Here is a 27907-nt window from a genome sequence, read left to right on the forward strand (position 1 = left end):
ATATATATATATAGATATAGATATATCTATCTATCTATCTATCTATCTATCTATCTATCTATCTATCTATCTATCTATCTATATATGTATATATATATATCACAGCTATAACCCCCAGAGGCAGCTTATAACTGAGCTACAATAGAATCAGCAACAAAATATGATGCAGTCAATAGTATTAATTATTGTAAAAACCTTGAAACCCTTCTCTTTAAAGAAGCCTACCCGGCTACTAACTAATAACGCTGTTTCACTTGCTCCATCAGCTCATCCCCCACAGCTACTGCCTTTTGTATCAATTGACCCTCCCTTTTAGATTGTAAGCTCTAACGAGCAGGGCCCTCTGATTCCTTTTGTTCCAAATTGTAGTGTAACTGTAATGTCTGCCTTCATTTTGTTAAACGCTGCGCAAACTGTTGGCGCTATATAAATCCTGTATAATAATAATAATAATTGTCACACTATCAAATTTTTATCAAAATTATTATTTTTTTTTACATTTTAGGTATACCTCCATCAAAATACTAAAATTAATTAAAATGACTTATCGGATCTGTATTTTTCTATGCTTGCAGTGTCTTTAAAAACACAAGGCAAGATTCCATGATCCCTAGAGATGGTTAAGGGATTGTGGCAACCCTTACCCCAGATTGTCCTCAGTTTTATTCTCTAGCGCAGTCCCACTAATGATCTCTTAGCAGTATCCTTGCATATCTGGTGACACCCTATATACTATTTCCTCCAGAATAGATAGACTATGACCACACATAAACACAAATGAACAATTGCAGTATGGGGTTGTTAAAAATATGTTAGCCAAGGTGGTAGCAATAAATGTTTGGCAAGGGCTTGTAGCAGAATTAGGTGGCAGGAAAGACCCTAATTCCTATGGCTCCACTGACCTGGTTACTGTTACAACTGCTAAACTTCTACTGACCTGTCTCTGCTGCATGTTATAAAGAGTGGTAATATCATTCCCCAGCCTCACCTCAGCAGATAGGGTTCAGTCAAGTACCTTATTACCCAATGTACATCAAGCTGTATTAATAAGGGTACAGTTGTACAATAGTAGAAGCCAAAAAAATTAACATAAACTGACCTTGGCACACTGAAGAGGGATAACAAAGCGCTTGCAGGTTGGTATTGAGGTCATTGCAGTCTCTGGCTTGAGGTTATTTCTTATATTGGCCATATAAAACATTTCATATAAACTATTGTCCTTGTATGCAACAATGTCGAATACAATATGACCGTCCTCTTCATAAGCATTAATGTGATGGTAAACTACCATAGAGTCAGAATAAAACTTTTCTGTGACTGGCTTTTTGGTTCTCTTGTCAATAATATGAAACCAAGTCTGAAAAAAATAGAGTGAAATGTTTACGCTCAATATATATATATATATATATATGAACAGGTGAACCTAATAAAGTGACCGGTGAGTGTGTATATATATATATATATATATATATATTATAAAATTCTAGTTATATATTCATTACAAACAATTACAAGTATTTTTATGTATCACTAACATTACCTGAGTGTGTTGGTATCAGACTCCTCTAGTCCTGGTTTTGCAGTATTTGGCACTGAGAAGACAGCATATGGCTTAATGAAGGACCCTTGGCACTGACAGCTCCCCCTGAGCACTCCCCGAAGCCCAGCATTAACTGACCCTTAGGCTACACCATAAATGTTCCCTTTTCCTGAACCCTAAAACTTAACCCAACCTCATAACGAAATTTCAACACATACTGTAACTGTTAACCTATCCCTGAAGCATTTAATCTGAACCTAATATGTAACCTTTAGGCTTTAGCCTTAACCCTCAGCATTACCAATTGCTCTTGCCCCTAACAATAAACCCCCTAGGACCAAACCCAAACTTCAACTCTTAACACCTTTTTCTAACCTTGACTTAGATGATAAATTTGCATTAACATGAAAAACATCCTCCCAGGCCCCCTCAATATACACAACTGTGTATCCCACTGCAAGTATTTACTTTACTTGGGGGCAAGGGTACAGCTGATGAACTTGTATTTTACAGGCGATGTTTACTGTGTTGGTAAACATTATGATGCAGAATAACCCAAGGAGCACTCACAATCCCAGAGTGAGCCTTAGCAGAAAGAGTGTAAAATTATCCTTAGGACCATAGGCATGGATGATGATGATCTATCTGAGTCTATCTCTGAGATCTATCTGAGATTCAGCCCTTCTGCAGTTGTTACATCTAGACAATGAAGGGAGATTTCCTTCTGATGCACTGGAGATGGATCCAGGAATAGAATAACAATGTCCTGGTTGAGGAGGAAGGCCGTAACCACCTTAGAAAGGAATGAGGTTCTGAGCCTCAACAGCACCTTGTTCCTGTGTAGGATCACAAATGTTTTGTTTTGCAAGTCAAAGCCACCAGCTTACAAATATATCCCGCAGAGGTAATGTCAACAAGGAAGACAAGCTTGTGAGTAAGAGTGGAAATGGGAATATCCACAATAGGTTCAAAAGGAGGTTTTTGAAGTGCTAAAAGAACCAAATTCAGATTCAGACCCTATGGCGATAAAGGTACATGCACAGGGTGAGCTACATGAGAGACACCCTGAACAAAGGTCTTAATTAGAGAACAAGAACCTAGCACTCTCTGGAACAAGATCACGAGTGTTGAGATGTACTCTAGGCCAACTGTTCATCCAGGCCTGATTGCAAAAAGTAGAGGATTCTTCCTATGGGGTACTTCCTGGAATAAAAGCTTCTTTCCTCACACTAAGCAAAGAATGTCTTTCACGTGCAATGATAGACCTTGTGGGAGATAGACTTCTTGGCTTTTAACAGTGTAGAAATCACCAATTTGGAGATACCCGTTTCTCTAGACTTTGACTTGAACAGCCATGCCGCTAAAGCAAGTGATTGTGAAGCAGGATGCTAAACCCGTTCTTGATATATATTGTCCTTATGATCTGGAAGAACCCAATAGAGTATCTGACAGAAGTCTGATCAGGTCAGACCACATCTGCATTAACCTATCTCAATCCTGTCTCCCACTTGTGACACAAGTCTCAGAATACCTCTGGTTGTAGAAAGCAGTCTTTTGCATCCAGGTGCTGCTGACTGAGGGTAACATAGGGATAGATAGCAGCACCGATCTGAGTACAGTATATAAAGTGATAGTGATTTATTGAAAGCAACTCACAAAATGAAAGAGATTAACTAGGCATGTATCAAGCAGTAAACCTCTCTGCATGGGTTTGTGTCACTGTGCTCAATGTTGACTCCAGTCAGGGCTGCACTGGTGCTGTCCAGGGCTACAAGGCGGACAAGTGAACACAGGGCTAACAGTTGTGAGTGTGACATCAACGGATGGGAAGGAAGGAAGTGTGGCGGCCCGTGTTTGGAGCATGCATACTCCTTCCACAGGCCCTGAAGCAGCCATGTCAGTTGTGATTTTATAGACAAACAAGGACTGGCGGACTATAATAGTCAACAAGCCAGCACAACAGTCCACAGGTCACAACAATTTTGAGGTCCTCATTCATGCCACCTGGAGTTATGGTGTCTAGGGTATAGATTCAGTAGGTCTCCCTCCTGCAGAAAAGTTTGAAACCTCTGGTAATGGACTCCACCACCCAGACAGTAAGGAGACTACTGGATCTACACTCTAGACACCATGACTCCGGGTGGCCTGAATGAGGACCATGAAATTCATTCTATTCTCTGATCTAATTTACTAACTCTTGTATATCGTTTTCTTTTGGATATATGTCCATCAAGGTCCATCAAGCCATCATGTTACCTATTTTCCTATTTCATATATATATTTTTTTATATTTTTTATATTAATTATATATATTGTATCTGACAAGGTTCATCATATATTTGGTGGCCACATCATCCCCTGGAATCAGGGTCATTGTAACCCACACCTTTAGAAGCCACACCCCTTAGCATTTATAAATATGTCAGTTTATGTTTGTAGCATGTTTATAATCTTCAATGGACACCATTCTTAATATTGTACAAATATTTGGAATTATGAATTATTTACCATATCATCTAACACAATCAAGCTTAACTATTTACCCTACTAATACCCTACTAATCGAATATAGTCTCATATGGTTTAATCTGTAGCCAGGTGACCTAGTGTTATACCTTTTGTGTGCTATTTTTAGAGAATATCATACATACATATATGTATTAACCTTAATTTTACTTCTTCATTTCAACAGGACCCTTATAATCTTTTTTTTGAATATGACTCATTCCACTGTAAGTACATATGTGATCATATAGAGTATATCTGGATGATTAAAGTCCCCCATTATAATGACATTTCCCATCCTTGCTGCCAATCCTATCTGTAAAAGGAGGTCCGCCTCCCCCTCCTCCCTCTAGTTGGGGGGCCTATAGCATACGCCCAATATTACCTTCCCCACAGTGCCTTCCCTCCAAGTTCTACCCATAGGGATTCTGCCTCGTCCATAGCTCCATTATTAATATCATCCCTCATATTTACCTGTACACTGTTCTTAATATACAGACATACCCCTTTCCCTTTTTTACCTTCTCTATCTCTGCGATAAAGGAAATACCCCTGAATGGTCGCCATCCAGTCATGAGAGCTGTCAAACCAAGTCTCTGTTATCCCCACAAAATCTAAGTCCTCCTCAAACATCAGTAGCTCCAGCTCTCCCATCTTGTTAGCCAGGCTTCTGGCATTGGTATACAAGCCTCGTAATTTTGAGTTTAACGCTAGCCACAACTAGGCTGCTGCTTCATCTTGCCATAAGCAGTGAAATAGAATTGTGTGAACTTCCTGAGGTAAATTGTACTGTACTGCAGAACAATATTCAGGGCCCTTCCTGGCACCCCCTTTGTTCCTATTCTTCAGGGTCAAATACACGGCACCCCCTTTACTGTTAAACTTCCTGTGTGAGCTAGCTCCTTGATCCCTCCACTTCTCTGGAGTGGTCCCCTCTCCTAGGCAGACCTTGTGGCACATCCCAGAGTACTCACGATACTGTTTTTCCTGAGAGACTCTGCCACCAACTCCACTGTCAGCACTCTGGATCCTCTGCAGCTCAGCTCCACACCCGGTTCACTAGGCCGACTGCCTGAACCACTTTCCTCACACCTGTAGGAGGAGAGACCAGCCATCTGCCTCCTTCTGGGACTCTGCTTCCCGCCAAAGACGCCCTGTCACATGTCCCCTCCGTATTTATGGTCAATCTCAGGATGCATTGCAGGAATGCCCTTCCACTGGGACTGCCATTAAACACGATGTGCCACTGGCTGAGATTTTCCTTCACGTTCTGTCCCACAGACTCTACAGGCAGTTAGAGGAAATCTCCCAAAGTAAGGGTAGTCCCTTTCTTAGACAGCTGTCCCTGCAACTGGTTTCCCAAATGGAAGATTTCTCCTTATTCTAAAACTCTACAAATTTAAATTTAACCTCAATTTCTTCCCAGTGACAATGGTCACCAGTACAAATACAGGTGTGAATCTCTCAAATGGGGACACAGACAGCAATAAAAAATTGACAGAGGGTCTAACCCTTCCTAAAAAGACCCATTCAGACCTATGTGTTATGGAAACGCAAATGCAGCAATACATTTACTGTAGTGAGTGGATTCTCAGTTCACTAAACCAACGCACCACAAGTGCACTTACATTAGAGCACACCACAATGCATCATTTTGGACTGCCATGCAATGTGGTGTGCTGATTCAGAAAAAAAGTAGTGTTTCAAATTCAGGTTAGTTAGCAACCTGTTCAAATAATTAGGACTGCCTTAATGCAAGGCACATGCTCTAACGCATTGCAAAGGCCCGAATAAGACTTAGGTCTCATTTACATGGGAGTACTACAATGTACACCCTTGCAAATGGCGTGTTTACTCACATGGGGATGCACAGGTTATCCATGCATGTCTATGCAGGCAGTCCCATTCATGTAAATTGGTATACTGAGGCTACATGGACACAAATGCTGCTCCAAATATGACATCCGCACCAAAAGCATATTGTCTGCTGGGTTCAGTGGCTGTATCCTTGCGTCCCAATTGACATATATGGAACTCCATGCATAGGGAATGCGCGGAATACTTATGAATCTAAGTTCAGGATAAACATGGCCTTCGCATGGGTGTACACTGTAGTATGCCTATGTGAAAAAGGCCTAAATTGGCCCCTAAAACAACTTTAGAATTATTACTTGTTCACAAAGCTAAAGCATTGTGCCAAAAACTAGCTGATTTTCATTTAAACTGGAAAGCCCCTTTATATTCTGAAATGGGAAAACAAATTATTTGAAATGCATCTGTGAATCAAAGTTAATTTTTCTAACATTTAAAATCCTGCAGTACATTTAGCTAAGCATGTGGCTCATGTATTCCATATTTGTAGATGCCCTGGATCATACCTTGTCATCTTTATTGAAGCTAATGCATGAAGCCCAGTTAACATTGCGGAAGTAGGCAGTTGCAAGTTTCATAATTTCCAGCTTTAAGGGCTGTTCTATGAAGATGATGTAATTCTCTGTCATACCAAAGCTATGGTAGTAGCTGGGGCTTAGAAGATGATGGGCAGTAATGGAGCATAGAACCTCAGCATTCTTCAAGGGAGACTTGTTATTATCTACAACAGAATAATGTCACGTAAACATTTTTAATTCTAGTGCAACTATGTTAAAAAATTGAAGCTAGCTCTAGATTATACCACAGCGCAACTGTTACTACACCATTCTGACACCCCGGTATCTGCATACTGCAATATGCTTCCCCTACACATGATCAATGCTGCCAATTTGTGTATTCCCATTCACTGGGGTTCACAACACATTCCCTCAATGAATGAATGGTTTAAAAAAATCAACAAGATTGCAGAAATGGAGGAACTCATAAATATTGGCAAAGATACACCAACAAAATTCTACCAGACTTGGGCATGTTGGTTGCACTTCCGAACCACAAACCAATACACAGGACTTAAAGACGGGATTATCTTACAACAAACATAACACATTTTACAAGAAATCCGCATATAATTTAGGGGTAGTATACTTTTTCCCTTGTGAAATTCAAACTCTATCTTTACAGGGAGATATCCCCCCCCCCCCTACACCAGGGATGTGTGGGGCTATCTCTCTTCAAACAAATTGGCTATACAGTTTTAAACATCTTTGATCCAAACTGGCACATGAAGAGCTATGTCGTATCTTATAAATGATGGTCTAAATTGATCCTGTATTTCTTCTTGCCTTTCTTTCACCCCCCCCCCCCCCAACATTTGTATTAAGTTCTAGAAACCTATTCTAATAACTTCACTTGTTTATGTACCAAGAAGAGTGTTACTTTCTATGTATTCGATTTATGTTGATTATCGCTGTATTGTTGTTCATTTAATTTGAATAAAATAAAACTTTTATTGGAAAAAAAATAAAAAATAATTGAAGCTGTAGATCAGGGGACAGCAAACTTTTCCACATTAAGTGTCTTGTTCACAAGGATTAGACAACCTGCAGCCAGTGAACAGTAATGCATTGTAGACATAGATTGTTTTAAATTTTTGCACTTATAATTGTACTGCTATTGACAAGTTAAACTCATTATTCATCATATTCAATCTCTGCATGCACTTCAGACCTTAAGCCGGTTATACATGGATCAAAATTCAGTCGGTTCGTCTCTTCTGAACTGGCTGAATTTTGATCCATGTATTGGCAGGCTGATTGTACTTAAGTCAATCCATCAATTGACTTGAGTACCACCATCCTGTTTGATTTTTGGCATGAGATTACTGCTGGCAGCTATAGCTGCTAGTAGTGATCATTGTGTTCTGGAAGGCTCCCCGGGTCCCCCAGTCAGCAGAACACAATAGCGCTGTGGACGCATTTCCCATCAACAATGAATGTATTGATGGGGAAAACAAGCAATTTTCATTCCTTCTACCAGTGGTTTAAATTTAAATTAATAAAAAGAACATATTATCCAGATGCCATTAAATTTTCAGTAAGGTAATTTAATTTACTATTGGGTTAAGTGGTTTGCTCCATCTTACCTGCAGCTACAGGAGGAACCTTAAACAACATGTATTTTGTTTTCCCTTTGTCACCAATTGATGTCCCCATATTTATTGTGTTTCCAGCACTGTCATAATGTGGATGAGATGTGGCCAAATTAACCGTCATGTACTTCATATAGTCTACCTGCAAAAAAGCCAAATTCGAAAAGATTAGGAATAGTTAGATATTCCTGATATTCCTGTATACACTGTATGTATTTATATATATATATATAGATATAGATATAGATAGATATTTATATCTATCTATATCTATCTATATATATATATATAGATATAGATATATCTATCTATCTATCTATCTATCTATCTATCTATCTATCTATCTATCTATCTATCTATCTATCTATCTATCTATCTATCTATCTATCTATCTATCTATCTATCTATCTTTCTATCTATTTAAAGTATCTCACAAAAGTGAGTACACCCCTTACATTTTTGTAAATATTTTATTATATCTTTTCATGTCAACACTGAAGAAATTACACTTTGCTTCAACGTAAAGTATTGAGTGTACAGCTTGTATAACACTGTAATTTTGCTGTCCCCTCAAATAACTCAACCCAGCCATTATTGTCTAAACCACTGGCAACAAAAGTGAATCCCCCCGTAAGTGAAAATGTCCAAATTGGGACTAAAGTGTCAATATTTTGTGTGGCCACCATTATTTTCCAGCACTGCTTTAACCCTCTTGGGCATGGAGTTTATCAGAGCTTCACAGGTTGCCACTGGAGTCCTCTTCCACTTCTTCATGACGACATCACAGAGCTGGTGGATGTTAGAGACCTTGCAATCCTCCACCTTCTGTTAGAGGATGCCCCACAGATGCTCAATAGGGTTTGGGTCTGCAGACATACCTGGCCAGTCCATCACCTTTACCCTCAGCTTCTTTAGCAAGGCAGTGGTCATCTTGGAGTCATGTTTGGGGGTATTATCATGTTGGAATATTGCCCTGCGGCCCAGTCTCCGAAGGGAAGAGATAATGCTCTGCTTCAGTATGTCACAGTACATGTTGGCATTCATGATACCCCAATGAACTGTAGCTCCCCAGTTCCGGCAGCACTCATGCAGCCTCAGACCATGACACTCCCACCACCATGCTTGACTGTAAGCAAGACACACTTGTCTTTGTACTCCTTACCTGGTTGCCCCCACACACACTTGACACCATCTGAACCAAATAGGTTTATCTTGGTCTCATCAGACTACAGGACATGGTTCCAGTAATCCATTTCCTTAGTCTGCTTGTCTTCAGCAAACTGTTTGCAGGCTTTCTTGTGCATCATCTTTAGAAGAGGCTTCCTTCTGGGACGACAGACATGCAGACCAATTTGATGCAGTGTGTCACGTATGGTCTGAGCACTGACCGGCTGACCCCCCACCCCTTCAACCTCGGTAGCATTGCTGGCAGCACTCATACGTCTATTTTCCAAAGACAACCTAGCCCATCTTTATGTAGAGCAACAATCCTTTTTTTCAGATCCTCAGAGAGTTCTTTGCCATGAGGTGCCATGTTGAACTTCCAGTGACCAGTATGAGAAAGTAAGAGGGATAACACCAAATTTAACACACCTGCTCCCCATTCACACCTGCGACCTTGTAACACTAATGAATCACATGACACTGGGGAGAGAAATTGGCTAATTAGGCCCAATTTGGACATTTTCTTTTAGGGGTGTACTCACTTTTGTTGCCAACGGTTAAGACATTAATGGCTGTGTGTTGAATTATTTTGAGGGGCAGCAAATTTACACTGTTATACAAGGTGTACACTCACTACTTTACATTGTAGCAAAGTGTCGTTTCTTCAGTGTTGTCACATGAAAAAATATGATAAAGTATTTACAAAAATGTGAGGGGTGTACTCACTTTTGTGATATACGGTATCTATCTATCTTTATATCCACTAGGGAAATTTGCCCTCACTTCCTGTCCCAGAGACAGAGACCCGCAAAGAGGATCGGATCCTCCTAAACAGCAGCCTGCAAAACCTCGTGACCAAAGGAAGCATTCACAGATGCCAACACATCCACCTTATAAAACTTTGTAAAAGTGTGCACTGACGACCAGGTGGCCGCCTTGCAAACCTGTGTCACTGACTTCTGATGACGAAAGGCCCAGGAAGCACTATGCACCCTAGTAGAGTGCGCTTGACAGGGAAAGGAGGAACCAGACCCTTGATGGAATAGTCCTAAACCACCGTCTGTCTGATACATCTGGAAATGGTCGCAGAGGAAGCGGACAACCCTTTTCAAGGTTAGTCCATGAGCACAAAAAGAGAGTCTGACTTTCTGAAAGACTCCGTAGCTGCCAGGTATATCCTATTTGCCCGGACCACATCCAATGCATGCAAGGCAATTTCCTTCAGATGTTTAGACCTGGGACACAGGGAAGACAAAAATGAAAATAAGAGACAACCTTTGGAAGGAAAGATGGACAGGGGCGAAGAACCACCTTATCCCTGAGAATCACCAGACAGGGTGAACGACAGGATATCGCTGCCAGTTCAGACACCCTGCTCGCAGAGGTGATAGCCACCAAAAAGGCCACCTTCTGGGACAGCATAAACAGGGGAATCTCCCGAATATTTTCAAAGGATGGCTTCTGTAGAGCTGAAACCACAAAATTGAGATCCCAAGGCGGCAACGGAGCCCGCACTGGAGGGACCAAGTGTCGGTCACCCTGAAAAAAGGTACGCACCAGGGAGTGTGTGGCCAAAGGTCTTTGGAAAAAGACAGCCAAAGCCGACACCTGGCACTTGATGGTACTCAAGGCCAACTTCTGTTCAACCCCCTGTTGAAGGAAGGTTAAGATCCGAGCCACGAGAAGGAGCAAGGATGAACCCCAAGCGACTCACACCACGCAATGTACGTCTTCCACATACGATGCTAGATCTTCCTAGAAGTAGATTTCCTAGCTTTCAGCAGTGTAGGAATCACAGATTCAGATAAACCCCTATCCTTCGGGCACCTGGCGTCCAACAGCCAAACCGTCAAAGCCAGCGACTGTAAAAACGGATGGAAGATTGGTCTTTGGGACAGCAGATCCTTCCTAAGAGAAAGCTTCCAAGGAACGTTGGCGACCAGCCACACCATATTGGCATACCAAGTGACAGCGGATTTTGCGTCCTTATATACCATCATCCAGCACGAGGATGCTTTATTATCCCTAAATTGGGCCTTAAATTGGGCCTACTCTTGCCCGATCTGCCCCATATGCAAAAGAAATTTTTGGGGATGATGTTGGACTATTGCCTCACTCATAATTACTTCTGGTATGGAGGACAGTTTTATACACAAAAGAGGGGTGTTGCAATGGGCGCGAAATTTCGCGCCCAGCCTCGTGAATTTATTTATGGGTGAATGGGAGGACAAATGCATCCACGCTAACCGAAGAAGTGAACTAATAATGTACAAAAGGTACATAGACGATCTCTTCTTCTTATGGGCTGGGACCAAATCATCCCTAAAAGAATTTGCTGAAAGCCTGAATTTCAATGGGCAAAATATTAGGTTGGATTTCACCTGGAGTCTGGATAGGATCAACTATTTGGATGTGTGTGTCTATTTAATAGATAAACAAATAATGACTAAAGCGTATTTTAAACCAACAAATAGGAATGGATTTCTTCCTATCCAAAGTGGTCACCATCCAAATTGGTTGAGGAACATACCTAAAAGACAAATGCTTCGTATCCGACGCAATTGCACAACGAATGAGGATTTTATCTCCCAAGCAACAATCATAAAAAATAAGTTTGTGGAGAAGGGATATAAGCCAGAGAGTATTGATCAAACGGTGAAAGAGGTATATGAGACGTCACAGGATACCTGCCTTTTAACAACCAACAAAATACCTAATGATGGACACCAATGGGGGTTCATCACGGACTATAATATCCAATACAAAGACTTTGAGGAAGTGGTTAGAAAACATTGGAATGTCCTAGAACTGGATAAAACACTGGGACCGGTTCTACCTGAACATCCCAGGTTTATATACCGTAAAGCACCGTCCATAGGAGATCGAGTTGTCAAAAAAGTGCTTGATCCCCCACAGTTGCCCAAGAGTTTTTGGAATATGACAGGTTTTCATGCGTGTAGGCGATGTAAGGCATGCCAGCAGGTGAATACCCACTACAGAGGGCTGACCTCCTTTACATCAAATGCAAATGGAAGATCATTTGAGATAAAGGAATTATTTTCCTGCCTGTCCACCCATGTTGTATATGGCATGGAATGCCCATGTGGGCTCATATACATTGGACGAACGAAAAGGCGATTGGGTAAACATATTTCAGAGCACATCTATAAGATTACTACGGGCTTTAAAGAGCATAGTGTGCCATTGCACTTTAGAGAGAAGCATAATAGAGACCCATCAGGTTTGAAATTTTGGGGGATAGAGAAGATGCCCCACTTGTGGCGGGGAGCGAACAGAGTGAGGGAATTATCGAAAAAGGAAACTCAATGGATATATTTGACCAATGATCTTACTCCCAATGGGTTAAATATAGATCTAGATCTTAACTGTTTTTTAGGCAATTATTAGTGGTTGTGTTCTAATAATTTTTTAACACCTGATAATTTATTAATTGCTTTTAACATTCTTATTAGTTTTCTGCCATTTAGTATTGCTATGTAACCTAGGTTCAGTATTTTAGTGCAAATTTTATTATGGAGCTTTTTGAGCTTAAGATTTTATAGTAATATGATATATTTATGATTTTAGTCATTGGTGCAATAACTGAATTTATTGTGTATTTATTTGATTTGTTCAAGCATCAAGCATTAATCGGTTTACATAAGGGCATGGATGCATGTGTGGTACCATGCAACAATATGCCTATACAGACAAATTGTCAAAAAATGCAATTTTAAAAAAAACGACGATTGCATGCAGATTGTATGGTGTATGTGGTTGTATACTGCAATACCGCTGATCTGATTGCAGGTCGGGACGGATGCTGCGAGGCGACGCCTTGATGTGTGCACCGCTTATGGAGTCTGGGAGGCCGGACTTAGTGGGGGATAAATTGAACGTCAGGGGAGCGTGCTGACGTTCTCTGTTGAAGTCGTTTTACGACGAAACGCATCAGAACGCCAGCACGCCGCTATCCTGGAGACGCCAGGAGTCGGATGCCCTTGCAGAGAAGCCGTGGCTTCCATAGCAGAGGTGGGAGATCTGCGGGGAGCTGACTGATCGGCCGGATTGGGCTACATACTGGCGGTATTCCGTTAATTTATATGCTGAATATCCTACACTTGAATGTAAGCATGTTTAACAGGGGGGGGGGGGCGGATTGATTGTGTTTTTAGCAATAAACAGTTGAAAACTTTATCACACTATCTGAGCCCTACTCTTGTCTTTTTCCATTGGTCAAATTGTGTCACATGGTACTGGAGAGTCTGAGCACAGGAAACAGGAAGCTACAGCGCGCAGTGATCTGTATCTATTAACCAGAGATTTGGAGAGACAACTGAAAGGCAATAACATAGAGGCTTCTGATCTCTGTTGGTCTGGTGAGTGTTTAATCTAGAGGGGAGCACTGGATGTGTGGTGGTGGACCCATTTCACTTTATCCGGATTGAAGTACCACTATTCATTCGATCATTATGAACTCCATGTCACTCTGACAGTAGAAGACCTCACTGGGGAGTTAAAACTATGGCCCTCCAGCTGTTGAGGAACTACACATCCCATGAGGCATTGTAAAACTCTGACATTCACCTACATGACTAGGCATGATGGGAATTGTAGTTCCCATACAACTGGAGGGCCATAGTTTGAAGACCCCTAGTGTATATTATAGGGATCCTACAGGTATTTGGAATAATGTATGTTCCTTCTTTCTTATTCAAGAATCCTTTCTTCATACCCTTATCCACCAATTTTTCCAGCTCCTTCTTATAAGTTCTTGTAGGGTTATTTTTGTGGTAAATACGTTGCTATATCTTTCAATTGTCTATCTAATTCAGCTTTATAAGCATCTTTGGTCAGAAGGACAATTCCTCCCCCCTTGTCCGCAGGTCTACTCACCAGATTTTTTCTATTTTCTAGGCGTTTGATTACAATCTTAATGTTCTTAGCCTCTTTAACCTTTCGGAGTTAAATTTTTTGTAGATCCTGCGTAACTAACTTTTTAAAAACTTCTATGTGACCATTATCACTGACAAAAGGGTTACATAAAAAAGTATTCTTCAATACCGTTTGTTGATATTCATTACTTATAGGCATCACCCTACTCTCTAATGGTTTTGACAACATGTATTTTTTGATATTCAATTTTCTCACGTACTTTTGAACATCTACATACACATCAAATTACATCATATTTCTCACAGGTGCATATTTTAATCCTTTATCCAAAACTTAAGTTTCTTCCCTTGTCAATTGTACGTCAGTTAAGTTGAATAAACCCTCACCTACTGCTCTCTTTTTGTTTGCTTCTTGTATCTTGCTCTACATCCCCTCTTCCTGGGGGGGCGTCTTCTTCCCTGGTTGTCTCTGTTCGTTTGTTTGGGAGTGCTGTCCTGCTTCCAATCTTCTAAAAAATGCCTCAGGGTCCTGTTTGTTTCCCACTCATCCCTCAACAGCTCATACCTGTTGTAAGTTGGAAAGGGACTTCTCATTTGATATCCATAGTCCCTATGTGGTTTACGCCTATTATAGCCAGGTGATAGGCTCCTCACTTGAAGCCCATACCCTATAGAAGCCTCATGTCTGGGATAACCTTGTCCTGGGCTCCTTCTTTTGTTCCTTTGATTCCCATAATTTTGATAATTATAGTTCCCATTATAGTTCACATTATGGTACTGTCCTCTATTGTGATAATAAGGTCTTTCACCTCCTCCATAATTATTATTACCTCTAGGTCCCCTGTATTAGCCATTATCCTCTCTTGGTTTCCACTGACCCCTTGGGGTTCGATAATTACCTCCTTGCTGGTCCGGTACCAGCCCTGGGCATCTATTATCATGTGTTGTCATTACAGAGCTAGGCCTATTGGAAATCCTCACTTATTTTTCAGGTGTTGTGTTGGGTAATGTGGGTTCTCCTTCTCTAAGTTGTATTTGCCATTTAAAAACCTCATTAATTTCATAATAATTTTTATCTCTTTGGTATTTTTTCTTCTTACGATTTTTTGTTTCTTGATCCTTAATTTTGATATGGCCCAAATTCTGGTGTATCCAATTTATTTTTGTGCTAAGCAATCGGCTGCTCTAATTTTCAAATTTTTCTTTGTTTTCTTTTTAGCAAAAATTGAATTAGCTCTAGACCTTTGTTGATGAAAAATTGAAAACTATTCTTTTATGGACTCTTGATTTACGAGCCCATCATTAATAGGGACATCCCACCTAAGCCTTCTAGGTACTAGATTTGCCTTGATATACCTCTCATGTGATATAGTGTCCCACCATGTGTTTACTTTTTTTTTCCATTAAGTGTCCCAACTTCCTAAATATATTTTCAATATCATCCGACTGATTAGTGTTGGTGGTGTTAAATACTTCATCTAAATTTACTTCACATGCTTGTACAAACCCGAAAACTTAAATGGCTCTCTTTCTATGTGTTGCCCTGAATCTGTATGTGAACAGTGTGGAGGCATTGTGGGAATTTGAATGTCAGAAAGTATTCCTAATTTTGCTATGTTGACCCCTTGTGGGTCTAGAGTGGAGGTGAGCATGCACTACACCTGGTGATTGGAGAACGTGTTTAAAGGTGTGTTTTTGGGAAGCGCATCAGTATATTAGAGACTTTGGATTCTGCACATATTAAAGGAGGATCACCACTAACTTTATGCTAGCCCTTTGCAGTGTTTTTTGCACTTTATATTCAATAATAGTAATTTTTGTGCTGTTCGCACCAGGACTTTTTTTGATTTTATGTTATGTAAAATACATTTGTTTTTTTTTTCTTTTATTTGTTATACGTTTTATGATTGGGTTAGCAGCGCTATCACATTTTTGTAACAGGAACTGTTCCCACAAAGTTGGGAGCATGAAATTGTCCAAAATGTCTTGGTATGCCGACACCTTAAGAGTTCCCTTCACTCGAACTAAGGGGCCAAGCCCAACCCCTGTTAAACAACCCCACACCATGTTCCCCCCACTACCAAATGATTTGGACCAGTGCACAAAGCAAGGTCCATACAGACATGGATGAGTGAGTTTGGGGTGGAGGAACTTGACTACCCTGCACAGAGTCCTGACCTCAACCTAATAGAACACCTTTAGGATGAATTAGAGTGGAGATTGCAAGCCAGGCCTTCTCTCCAACTTCAGTGCCTGACCTAACAAATGCGCTTCTGGAAGAACGGTCAAACATTCCCTCACTCCTTAAACCTTGTGGACAGCCTTCCCAGAAGAGTTGAAGCTGTTATTGCTGAAAAGGGTGAACCAACTAAATTTTGAACCCTATGAACTAAGACTGGAATGCCATTAAAGTTCATGAGTGTTTAAAGGCAGGCGTCCCAATACTTTTGACAATATAGTGTATGTTTCTCTTTCTAATACTGTATGTTTCTTTATATATAAATGTAGCCCGATGAAGGCCTGGTAAGGTACAAAATGGATGCTGATAGTTACATTGTCTATTATTTTGGACAGAATAATATTATTATAATGCTTCAGTCTTATTACTATTATTGTTAATTGCAATGTTGTAATTGTATTAATAGTAAACAGAGGCACACTGCCACCTTCTGGCTGCAGAGACAACTACAGTGTCATCTGTGGGCTAAAGTCTATTTTGTTAATGAAGCCTCCAGCCTGCAGGGACCACTACAACAGAGCTGACATAGTAATCACATGAACAGCAATCACTTTGGATGGCAGTCCCTAGCAGCCCAACATTTGTATTATATGTTATAGGGCACTTTTTCAGGGTGTTCTATATTACAGACTAACCTGAGAAACTGATGGAGCCAGCAGCTAAACCATGCACCAGAATATGAGGCTATTAGGGACACCCACACACGCATTTCCCTTCTGTACAATGTACACTAAACGGAAGTCTTACATCATTATATATAGAGAAGGCAGTCAGTTAAGAGCTGGTTAATATAATGAGTATAATGTAATTCTAATCTACAAAGTAGAAAAATAAACAGTTATCACACTTAAATACCTTTTCTAGGGTATCCAGAGTCTGTGTATCTATTTTTCTGATAAAGTTGGTTTCAGAAGAAGCATAATAATCATCTCCAAACTTTATGATGTTGATTAAGCAATTATCAGTGAACTCAGGCACCACATGTGACAGGTACGTGAAGGCTCTGTCATGTAAGCGATAAAGCATTAAAGGTGGAATGAGATGGCTTTTTATTACCAATTCTATAGTTATTAGTGGCTACAGCATTTATAACTGAAAATGACAGTATACCATGTTCTACCTAAAGCTTCCAAGCTAAGGTTATTGATGTATAGACAGTGCTATAAGGTGGCAAATCGTAAATGCATGGTCGCAGACAGTGCTGTTTGGAACCATTGCAGTTGATAGAATAAGTATAAATCCTCCACACTCCATAATGCTGTCTTCAGTGCCCGACCGACCCATTATTAGGCAGAATAATATAACATGGGGGGCAGAGGTGTGTGCCTTTGCAGATATCAACTTTCAAAAAATAGCCATTTGCATTGGAATTTCAGGGCTCCGACAGGCACTGCAAAAGTCCCTAAAGTAATTATATACAGCAGCAACCTTAGTTTAAAAGGTATTAATAAATCACTGGTTTGCTTTAAAGCCAATATTTATTCTTAAAATTTTACTTATGTTAAAAAGACATATTTATAACATTCACCAACTTGTACAGTCATTTTAAAGCCAAGACAACTGAGGCAGCTACCATTGGACCTAATGCCAGTAAGCCTCCAGCAAGTACTGTACATGTTCTTAAGCATCAGAGGTTGGCCTTATAAATTCAAAGGCACCTGAGCTCACCATCGCCTTTTGTTTATATGTGAATATGCAATTAGATGTCTTCTCTATTTGGGTTTATAATGTAATGGCCACACATGCACAGTAGACTCAGCAGAGAGGACTAATGCCTTAGCCAGCATAGGCTATGGTCAGAGGAAGTAGTTGGCTAATACAAATGTTTTACTTAGATATATGTGTGGGTAGGGTTAAGAGCATGTGGGGTAGGGGAAGGGAGCAGTTGGCCCAAAAGTTTTTTTAAAGTATTGTCATCCTTAAAGTGGAACTAAACCAATTTATTTAATGGTTTAAAAAAAACAGTTACATTCCCGGCATGTCACATATACAGGTGCTGTCAAACAAACTGTCAAACCATCCAATGTCTTATGTCATAACTGATCACATGTGCAGCATCATGGCAGTTGAAGATCAAACAAAGGCTAAGATGGCAGCTTCCTTGGTTGAAAAGAAGAGGAGTGTTTACATCCACTTTGAGCCCCGGTTCACACTTATGCGATGCGGGAAGGCTGCGAATTTGCAGCCTGTTCCCGCATCGCAAACGCACCCCCGGCAGTTCACACTGCCATATGCGATACGCTGGGGGTGTCAATGTAATCTTAACGACACCCCCAGTTTGATCGCATATCGCAGTGCGATCTTGCAGTTTGCACAGGATCTGCTGTACGATCCAATCCTGATGCGGCTGCAAAAAAGGGTCCTGTGCGTCTTTGCTGCGGGTGCGGTGCGAATTTAGCCATACAAAGTGTTTGGCTAAACTCGCACCGCACAGCCGATCACATGTAATGAAGGAGCAGTGCGCTCCGACATTACATGCGATCGCCGCAGCCGCATCAGTGTGAACCGGCACTCAGTGCACATAGTCCCTCCAAGGACATGGGGACAGCAACCAACAAAAGGACTCTTTTCAGTGGAGTGAAAATGTATCAATAGTGGAAAAAACAACCACTCTTTTTGCCTGAATGCTCCAACTGCCATGTATTTTATATTAGGATTTGCTTTCCTCATTGATCATGAATTGGAATCCTCCATTAAAATCTAATTGTGACTCAAGAAGCAGTTGTGATATATTAAGATTAAATAAATAGTGTTGCTTTGAGCCACCTAGATGACATCACTGCCACAAGCTCTACATTCCACCTAGTGGCTAATAAAGAATTTTCCCCAAGTGGAGCTCACTACCAGCTGATACTAGACACCATTTGTATTACCTTGAACAGAGGAAGCCGCAATTTAAAGCTGCAAAACCCATTTTATTTGGGAAAGTAAAGTATTGAAGAACGTTTAACCAAAGTAGACAACTCATGCCTATCCTTTAAACAACTACATCCTCTGCCAATCAAACTACCTATGAGCCTTTTTTGCACTGACTTCTTCTACTACTTCGTTTACCCACCTGAGAGCCCCCTAAGAGCACGCAGGATGGGAATGTGAGAGACAGGTTTACTCCACCTGCACTATAGGAAGGCCATTTGTTTCCCCAACAGCCTGGGTGGCCACAGCCTCGACAGTTGTAAGTCCATTTTGACCTTTTTTCCTATTATTGTGTTAGGACAGGGTTCCCCATTTAATTATGTTTGTGTGAGTGTATGAGTTTGTGTGATAATCTGTTTTATGCTCTACATGTCTTTGTAGCACGATTCGTGCATGGACAGTAGGAAACTGGCAATTTCATTGCTGGTTTCCCTTAGCGAAGACGGCGGTGCCATCACTCAACAGCCGATTCAAGAATTGGCTCAGGTGAGGACACTGCTGGATGCCTGGACAGGTAAGTGCCCTAATAGTAAAAGTCAGCAGCTACAGTATTTGTAGCTGCTAATTTTAAATGTTTGGGGGCGGGGGGCCGGAAATCCTTTTTAACTGACTCTTTGCGTCAACGGGCTCAGGTGCTTTTCTCCTCTCCTCAAAGCTTCAGTTGTGGGCGGAGCCTTGGCAACATCATGTACAGTCCAGGGCTTTTAACTCTGTATAGTACGTATTGGAAACAACCAAGAGCAGCTTAAAGAAGAGGCTGTGGTAGACCAGTCACACAGATCGAGGGAGCCTGCTGGAACATGGGGGGTCTTCTGCAACCCCCTATTACGTGTTTAAGCCTTGCAGTGTAAGGGGGGGGGGCATTGCAGGGGTTAGTTTTTGGTTGTGCTTAGATTAGAGCTTTAAGGCCTCCTTCACTCTGTGCATTGCCAACCATTCAGAGTGGTATGCCAATGTACTATTATAGCATTTGCCACTGGTTCCCAATGGCTAGGTCTGCTGTTTGATAACTCAGGCACCAAGTGTTCTGTTATTGTGTTGTCAAAGTGAGGGAAGGAGTGAGGGAATGCTTTGTTATTGTGTTGTCAAATACCTGCTCACCCCTTGCATTGCCAACTCCTACATCACTATGGGTCATAGGGGCATAGGGGAGGAACCAAAGCGCGGGGGGGGGGAGGGGGCAGGTAATGAGCACACCCACAAGTGGCACAACCAAGACATTGGTTGCCAGAAAGGTTAGTATATGCCTTCTACTTACAAGCTAGGCTAAGTATTATTTACTCCAACCACAAACAGGGTCACTTTAAAGTATAGACACATGAAAGCAATAGAAGCAAATGGTTTGTAACTTACTTAGAAAAAATATTTTTGCAGGGGTCTGGATAAGCCATGGTGCCAAATTCTGACACCACTATTCTCTTGGATTCCATGTTGGAGTTATAGGTGTCACTACGCAGGAATTTACTTCTGTAGTATACTTCACCTGCAAACAAAAATGATGCAACAATACAATAGATTGCATTAATGAAATTTCTTATTTTGACTTTATTTGTGTATTTGTTTGGAGTTCAGCTTTAATCTTACATTGGCCAGAACAGCAGGTGTTTGGCCCTTTTCACACGATCGGACCTGCCTGTCCATTTTTCAGACGAACACGATCGGCCCACCCATTGTCCTCTATAGGGAGGTGGATGTCAGCGGACGTGTGCTAACACCCGTCTGGCATCCGATCTGACAAAATAAGCTAAAAACAGACGTATGGCAATACGTTCGCCATCTGTTCAGCGGGTTGGAATGGATGACAATCAGATGGAAACAGACACGCAGTCCATTTCTATCCGATCGCCCCATAGAAGAGAGCAGGCTCCGTCCTTACCCGCTCTTGCATAGCAGAGCGGACATGGACCTGTCATCCGACTGCTCAGCAGGGATCAGCGGACAGATCCCCCGCTGAGCTCCGCTTGGGCAGATCCGCCCCATGTGAAAGGGGCCTTTATAGCAGCACATCAAGATCATGTGATTTAAGCTTTAACACCTACACTCAGGGTGGGCTCCTGCAGTGGGGAGGTGGCCAGGAAGCAAAGATTGGTGAGTATACTTTGCTGGGATAGATGGACTATTAAGAGACAACCTTACTTTGCCATGAATAAAGCAACAATGGCAACTGCTCAGAGAAATGTAATACTCTAAAACAAAATTAAAAGGTTAGAATGGCCAGGGCAATATACAGAGCAATAGAACATTTTCCTAACATGATTTTTAGCTAGCCAGAAAAAAAAAAAAACGAAATTGTCTTGTGCATTTCCCCCCTTTTTTGCTAGTTTATACATTGATCTGAGCAGTTGCCAGTGTTTGTTTGGTAAGTTTGGTCTGGACACACCTGGGGGTCTTTATCTGCTACTGAGTAATGCTGGGCTCCAGGTGTGAGAGGGCTGCCTCCTTGTTACCTACTTTCAATTTATGCCTTGCTCTACAGATATGTCCCATAGTTGGTAACTCAGATTAGCTTTGAGTTAAGGACCACACTTTACAGAGCTGCCTTGACATGGCAATATGGCTTTACATGTATTTGCAAATGTAATCATCAAAAGCCTTTCTGTCCCCATGGGGCAGATTTACTAAAACTGGTCCACTCAGAATCTAGTGCAGCTGTGCACGGTAGCCCATCGGTTTCTAAGCAGAGTTGTACCAGATTTTGCACTCTCAAGTTTTAGTAAATAACCTCCCATATGTCATTCATGACAGGTTGACTTTAAATTAGTGGGTACTTTAGGGATACCACCCCCAGAGATTAAAACATGGACCTGAACTTTAAGTTTAAATATAACCTCTTGTATAAATGGAGAGAAACACAAACTTACCATTTTTAAATGTAAAACTATGCAGTAAAGATAGCCCATCAAACCAGTGATTATAAGTCATCTCTCCAATAGTGTGAATTCCCGGACCATTGCGAAGAAGAGTTCCTTGCAGCCACTTTGGTATGTGCCCTGCAGAACAAAGACAAAGTTTTGTAACGATTTATGTATAAGTATAAGGCTGGCCATAGATCACTTGTCTTCTTTCAATCAGCCAGTAGGCTAATAGAAAAAAAATGGATTCCCTCATCTACACAAGTGAAGTGGATGGAGGAATCCTCCCTGCTGGAGCATTGTACTCCACTGTCAGAATACATGAATCAGCAGCCGCAGCTGATTGGCTACATCCACTGATTGACAACAGTTTTCCAACATCCCCATTCAACAGAAGTTGATCGTTAGATTGCCTTTTTTTAAAGCTGGAACAGCCAAACATGGAATATAATTCAGATGGTCCCTACTGAACCGGCCAAATTTCAATTAATCTATTTAGATTCCATACACACATCTGCTTGTTAATTTAAATTCATGATAACATTTTAGAATTTTACATATTTTACATAGTCACATGTCAAGCACTTGGCCATTTGTTTAATTTATTGGCCAGAAAATTTAACTATTTTTGTCACTTAGGTGAATTTAGACACTTTTACGTGCGTTTAGATGCATTGGGTGTTCTTTTCTTACCAAATTCTCCGGAGCGCAGTTTTGGTGTGTTCAGATTTCTGCCCCTAAACGCAGTGTGCATCAGGCCTAAGAAGGAGGTCAAGACTCTTGTATTGTACTTGTAATGTCCATTACTGCATGCACATTAACATATTATGTGTTAAGGCAGCCCATTCATTTTTAATTGGCTGCCAATGCATCGTAATAGCCAATGTACGGATAGTTGCCATCTGTGTGTTATGTTACTCTATAAAGCATGTGCATTTAGGTTCACTGGTAAAGAACATTCAGACAGAAAAACAGTGGAAAGAATTGCAACACCAATTGTGTTGCATTGTGCTTCAGTGCCATTGTCCACATACAGAAATAGAAAGGACAATGTAAATTAAACCGTGTGTGTTTAGTATTACTTTAAACTCAGTTAGGGAATACTTTAAATGAAAGTTCCCATCTGGGTGCCCTTGAGAGAGGATGATGTACGCCAGGGGGTCCTGGTAAGCACTGTCTTTTATAGAGGGGTAAATACTTTAAAATGAAGAATAATAATCTATATATATATATAAAAGCAAAAATAATATTACAGTTGTAACATGCTGTCTTTCCTCTTACTTAAAAGACGATTGTTTAAAAAGAAATCAAAGGAAATAACAGCAGAGGCTTACGTTCCTAATTAGTAGCCAGTGTCCTCACAGCTTTTGGGTTCTATGAAAGAGAGGACGCCTGATTAGTAAATTGTGCAATGAGGTGAAATTAGAGGTCATCATGTCATGCTCCACAGATTAAAGGTGGAATCTTCCCTCTTTGTTCTATGGTTTCCCACATTTTATACGCTCCAATTTCTCCATTTATAAAGCTATAGTAAGTTGGATGTGTGTGTTACATCAGGCATATAAGGGATGTTCTTTTGTTGCATACCTGCCAACATTTTGAAATGTTTCCCAATAATGATTTGCTGCTAGAGAGTTGTTTAGAATAATGCAAAGGTAGGCAATCCATTTTCCCAAGGGGCCACATGAGAAACTAGGACTGTTGTGGGGGGCCAATCTTATTTATGCTCAATATTAATTTTGGACCTAGGAAGGTCCGTAAGTATGTAAACATATAGAAAACAAACACCTGGCACTAGGAATAATAGGAACAAATAGATCATGAAATAGGTCTCTTTTGGACCAAACTGTAAAATAAGAGCTGGTTGGGACTGTTTACATGCCGCAGCCACAATTCTTTGCTTCGGGGTATAGAGTTCAATGAGCGGCACCGCTTGCCAATCTCATCCTTTGAGTTCAATGGGGCCGCACCGCAACCGGGTGCAATGCATGTTATTGCAGCGTGGCAGTGCAGCATTATAGTGTTAAATCAGGCGGTGAGGAGGCGATATAACACCTCCTCACTGTCTGTCAGATGTCCTTTGAAAAGCACTATAACTGGAAAGAGAGAACCTGAGATTTGTAAAGCAGGGATCCGGCATATCCTGACCTGCAGTGAAGAACAGCTGCATGGCTCCTAGGGTTTGCAGTGTGCTGGCACTAAGACAGAAGGAAACTGACCCAGTAGCAGAGTGGCAGGAGAGCATCGGGACTTCTCTTAGGTAACGCTCTCCCGGTAGAACAAAACCTTCCCACAGTACCGATCAGCTCCTCAGGCTCTCTCCTTCAAGTTCTTTTAGCTCTCCACATAGACATCTGTCAGTGTGCCTCTCTGAGCCTCTCGGCTTCCCCAGAGAGGACGCCGACAGGCTCAGAGAGCTAGAATGGACTCTGAAAAAGGAAAAGGACAAAAAAGCAGCGCCATCTAAGTGTAGCAATAGACAATTTAATAAGTAAAAAGGTATACTCACAAGATTCAGGTAATGAGGAAGGAGCATAATTCAATAATAAATGGCATCATGTGAGAACACTGTAAAGAGTTATGTAGATCTGGTGTTAACAATCCAAGAGAAAACATTCAAGACACATGAATTGTTTCTGTTGAATCATTATGGGTCTTAGTAATAGCTGGAACTCTTCTCTGCTTGATAAATGAAGCTATACCATCACATTGGACGATAGTGGTTGTGACAATGCAGCTTCATTCCCCGCTCCCTATGTCAATGAGATTGTTATCTGATAAATTCAGTCCAATATACAGATAGCCACTAGAGGTAGCATTTATTTATGTATTTGTGTAACAATAAAAGATATGCAACAGAATGCATTTTTTATTGTCTCACCCAAAAAGGTAAGTATTACAATAATAGTTCAATATACTGAACTGATATGGAGTTACTTAAAGCGGAGTTCCACCCTGAAATATTATTTTTAGATAAAAATACCCCCTGGACAATCAGGGCTAGTGCATTAAAGCAACAATAGCCTCTGAACTGTCCCGTTTCACTTATCTTTTAGAAGAAATACTTACCTTGAAAATGTGTTGTCCAGCGCTGCCATCTCAGGTGTGGGCAGCTGAAGCCGGAGCATCCTCTTCGGTGTCCTCTTCGGTGACGTGGGAGTCCCAGAATGTCCTGCACGGCCCTGCCCATCACTTCCGATGCAGGCACATCATCCCTGCACAGCTTCTGCGCATGCCCAGAAGCTGTTCAGCAGGGATTGACAAGCCTGCACCGGAAGTGACGAGCAGGGCCGGTGCAGGCGCATTGACTCCTGGGAGCGATGACCCTCATCTCCCAGGAGTCAATGCAAGCAGGAAGTGACGTCGTGCGCCATGTCCGCAGAGGGAGGAAGAGGAAGGAAGGTAAGTATATTTTCATCAAAAAGAAGGTGAGTGAAACAAAAAAAAATGTAAATTATCCAATTTTTTTCAGGTACATTAAAGAAAGCGGATGGTGAAAAGTTGATTTTAAGGGTGGAACTCCACTTTAAAGTGGAACTAAAGTTAAAATCTAAAAAATTGTGACCTGGCAGGGTCTGTCCCAGAGAGCAAGAATAACTTGCATAAAAATCGTGGCATTGTTGAATTGTAAGTCTTGTTAACTTGCTGCACATTTTCACTGGTAAGTTTTATACTTGCAGAGCACTTGAAGCACAAGTTCTAGTTGACACTTTTCCAATTTGTAACAAATTTGCGTGGCACGTCTCTAGCAAGAGTAAAGTTGCATTGGTGAGTCTACAACAAGAGCTCTGCAAGTCACAGTGACCCCTGTGGTGGGATGACTAATGCACAACATAACTGACTGTTCAGTAACTGTTTGGAGCTTGCCTGCGTCATCCTGACGTCATTTCCACCAGGCGCTATCTTTGAATGGGGTCCGGAGCCACTCCTAGTATACACAGGACCACATACGGCGAGCTCTGCCAGATAACTAATGCTGTAGACAGCGGGTGCCAGGTAAGCAGGCACCAAAGCAAGTGAGTGTACTACATATTTTTACATTTAATAAACCTACCAAAATTATTTTACCATATGGGCTTCCTTCTACTTTCTTCTGAGCGGTATCACTGAACTTACCGGCTACTGCGGTGGCAGCATCCGACAGGCGATGGAAACATCGGCTGCGGTGTCGACATCGCTGGACTCCAGGACAGGTAAGTGTCTTAATATTAAAAGTCAGCAGCTACAATATGGAGACCGGAACAACGCTTTAAGCACCTTATTTGGTTTGGAATGTTTGACTAGCATTGTATACTACAACTGAACCAGAAATTGCAGCAGACTTGCAGAATGTTTGCAAAGAAAGTTGATCAGGAATCATACAATGTGGACTTACTGCAACCTCGCAACAAACTTGTGAATCCTGGCAAGTCTAGCAAAAGCTTAGCAAGTAATTTTCAAACTTGCAGCTCAATTGCTTGCTATCTGGGCTATTACCAAAGAGACACACAATCTCTCTTCTGCAATAAAGTATACTTACTTGGCTATTTGCAGTCCTCTGAGGAATATACACTATGCTGTGCATGCGCAGCTCAGTTTCCATTCTGGCACACTAACACTGACAGTAGACCAGGATGACTGCACTCCCGCGCATGCGTGGGAGCAACATCATCCTGCGCCAGCCAATCAAAACAGTTAAAGGTCACGTCCCATCTATGACCACCAAAAGAAATTATCATTTACTTGTCTGATTTTACTAAAATGCTACAAATCTGATTGCTGCACATGATTGTACACCAGTGCTCTTTGAACTGTGCCATGAAATGCTGTTATCTGTGTATTATATATGCATATGCAGTATTAAGTAAGCCATAAATTATGCAATTTTCTTTCTTTCAACCACGAGCCGAAGGAAAGAAAATCACTTAATTCTCCCATCAACACAGTCAAGGTTGATGGGGGAACCCCTCCCATTGCGCTATTGTATTCTGACAGCAGAATACAATAGCAGCGGGCAGTGATGGCACAAAGAAAAAGGGACCGCCTGCTTGTTCTGAAGTCGATTGATAGATAGACTGACTATAGATGGATTGGAATTTGGTCGATCCCCGCTGAACAAAGTCTGTGTGATGTCAAGTAATCAGATAAGGATGTAATCTTTTACAGCAGTGCATAGCAAATGTGTATCTAAAGAAATGCTGCTAGCTGTATATAGAGTTGGTAATTAAAGTCACACCACAATTTGTATAACACCCATTATAATTATTTAATGCTGCATCTATATAGACAAACACTAGCTCAATATAAGGGCCCATAAAAAACAATTGTTTTCTATGTTTCCTGCTCACACGGTAATGCTGCTGTAGCACTCCGCAAGGTAGGTGCTAGGCAAAGTATAGTGGACCTTAGCTGCCTAACAGCAGGGCCATGATTTTCAGCTGGGCTGTCATGTCTCCCAGGTGTAGCTGTTGAGACTGGGGAGTCTCCCCACTGTGCTCCATGAGAGGGTTCTCATTGGGCAGTGGAGGAAACCCAGCCAATGGCACACTCAGGCCTGTATCTACCCCAGAAAGGCAGATTCTGCCGCACAGGATTCTGGGAGTGGGTATAAGTTTGAGGGGAGCGCATGACGCAGCGTCTTTGGCGGGAAGCAGAGTCCCAGGAGGGAGAGTATAACTGTCTCTCCTTCTGTCAGCAGGATCGGGTGTACTGGGTGGCTTGCCTGAGGGGACGAAGTGAGCTGAGCTGAGCTGCAGAGAGGATCCGGTGTGCTGAGGACCAGCGGAGCAGAGGGGG

The 27907-nt window shown here is 41.4% G+C and overlaps 1 protein-coding gene across 1 annotated transcript in view; it reads right to left on the bottom strand.

Moving 5' to 3' along the window:
- The window catches only part of LOC309565618 (beta,beta-carotene 15,15'-dioxygenase-like), a gene marked incomplete at its 3' end in the record, with an annotated part of 51617 nt that overhangs the window by 14200 nt on the left and 9510 nt on the right, over positions 1 to 27907 (bottom strand). Inside the window, exons 2-7 of the mRNA XM_082270573.1 lie at positions 22142 to 22270; positions 20634 to 20763; positions 17220 to 17367; positions 8061 to 8208; positions 6424 to 6638; positions 1100 to 1357 (exon numbers count right to left, since the gene is read on the bottom strand). Coding sequence (XP_082126699.1) covers positions 1100 to 1357; positions 6424 to 6638; positions 8061 to 8208; positions 17220 to 17367; positions 20634 to 20763; positions 22142 to 22270 — 1028 coding nt within the window. The remainder of the gene's footprint in view (positions 1 to 1099; positions 1358 to 6423; positions 6639 to 8060; positions 8209 to 17219; positions 17368 to 20633; positions 20764 to 22141; positions 22271 to 27907) is intronic.

Source organism: Pelophylax lessonae (assembly GCF_965119305.1).
Source record: "Pelophylax lessonae genome assembly, chromosome: 10".
NCBI classification, from domain to species: domain Eukaryota; kingdom Metazoa; phylum Chordata; class Amphibia; order Anura; family Ranidae; genus Pelophylax; species Pelophylax lessonae.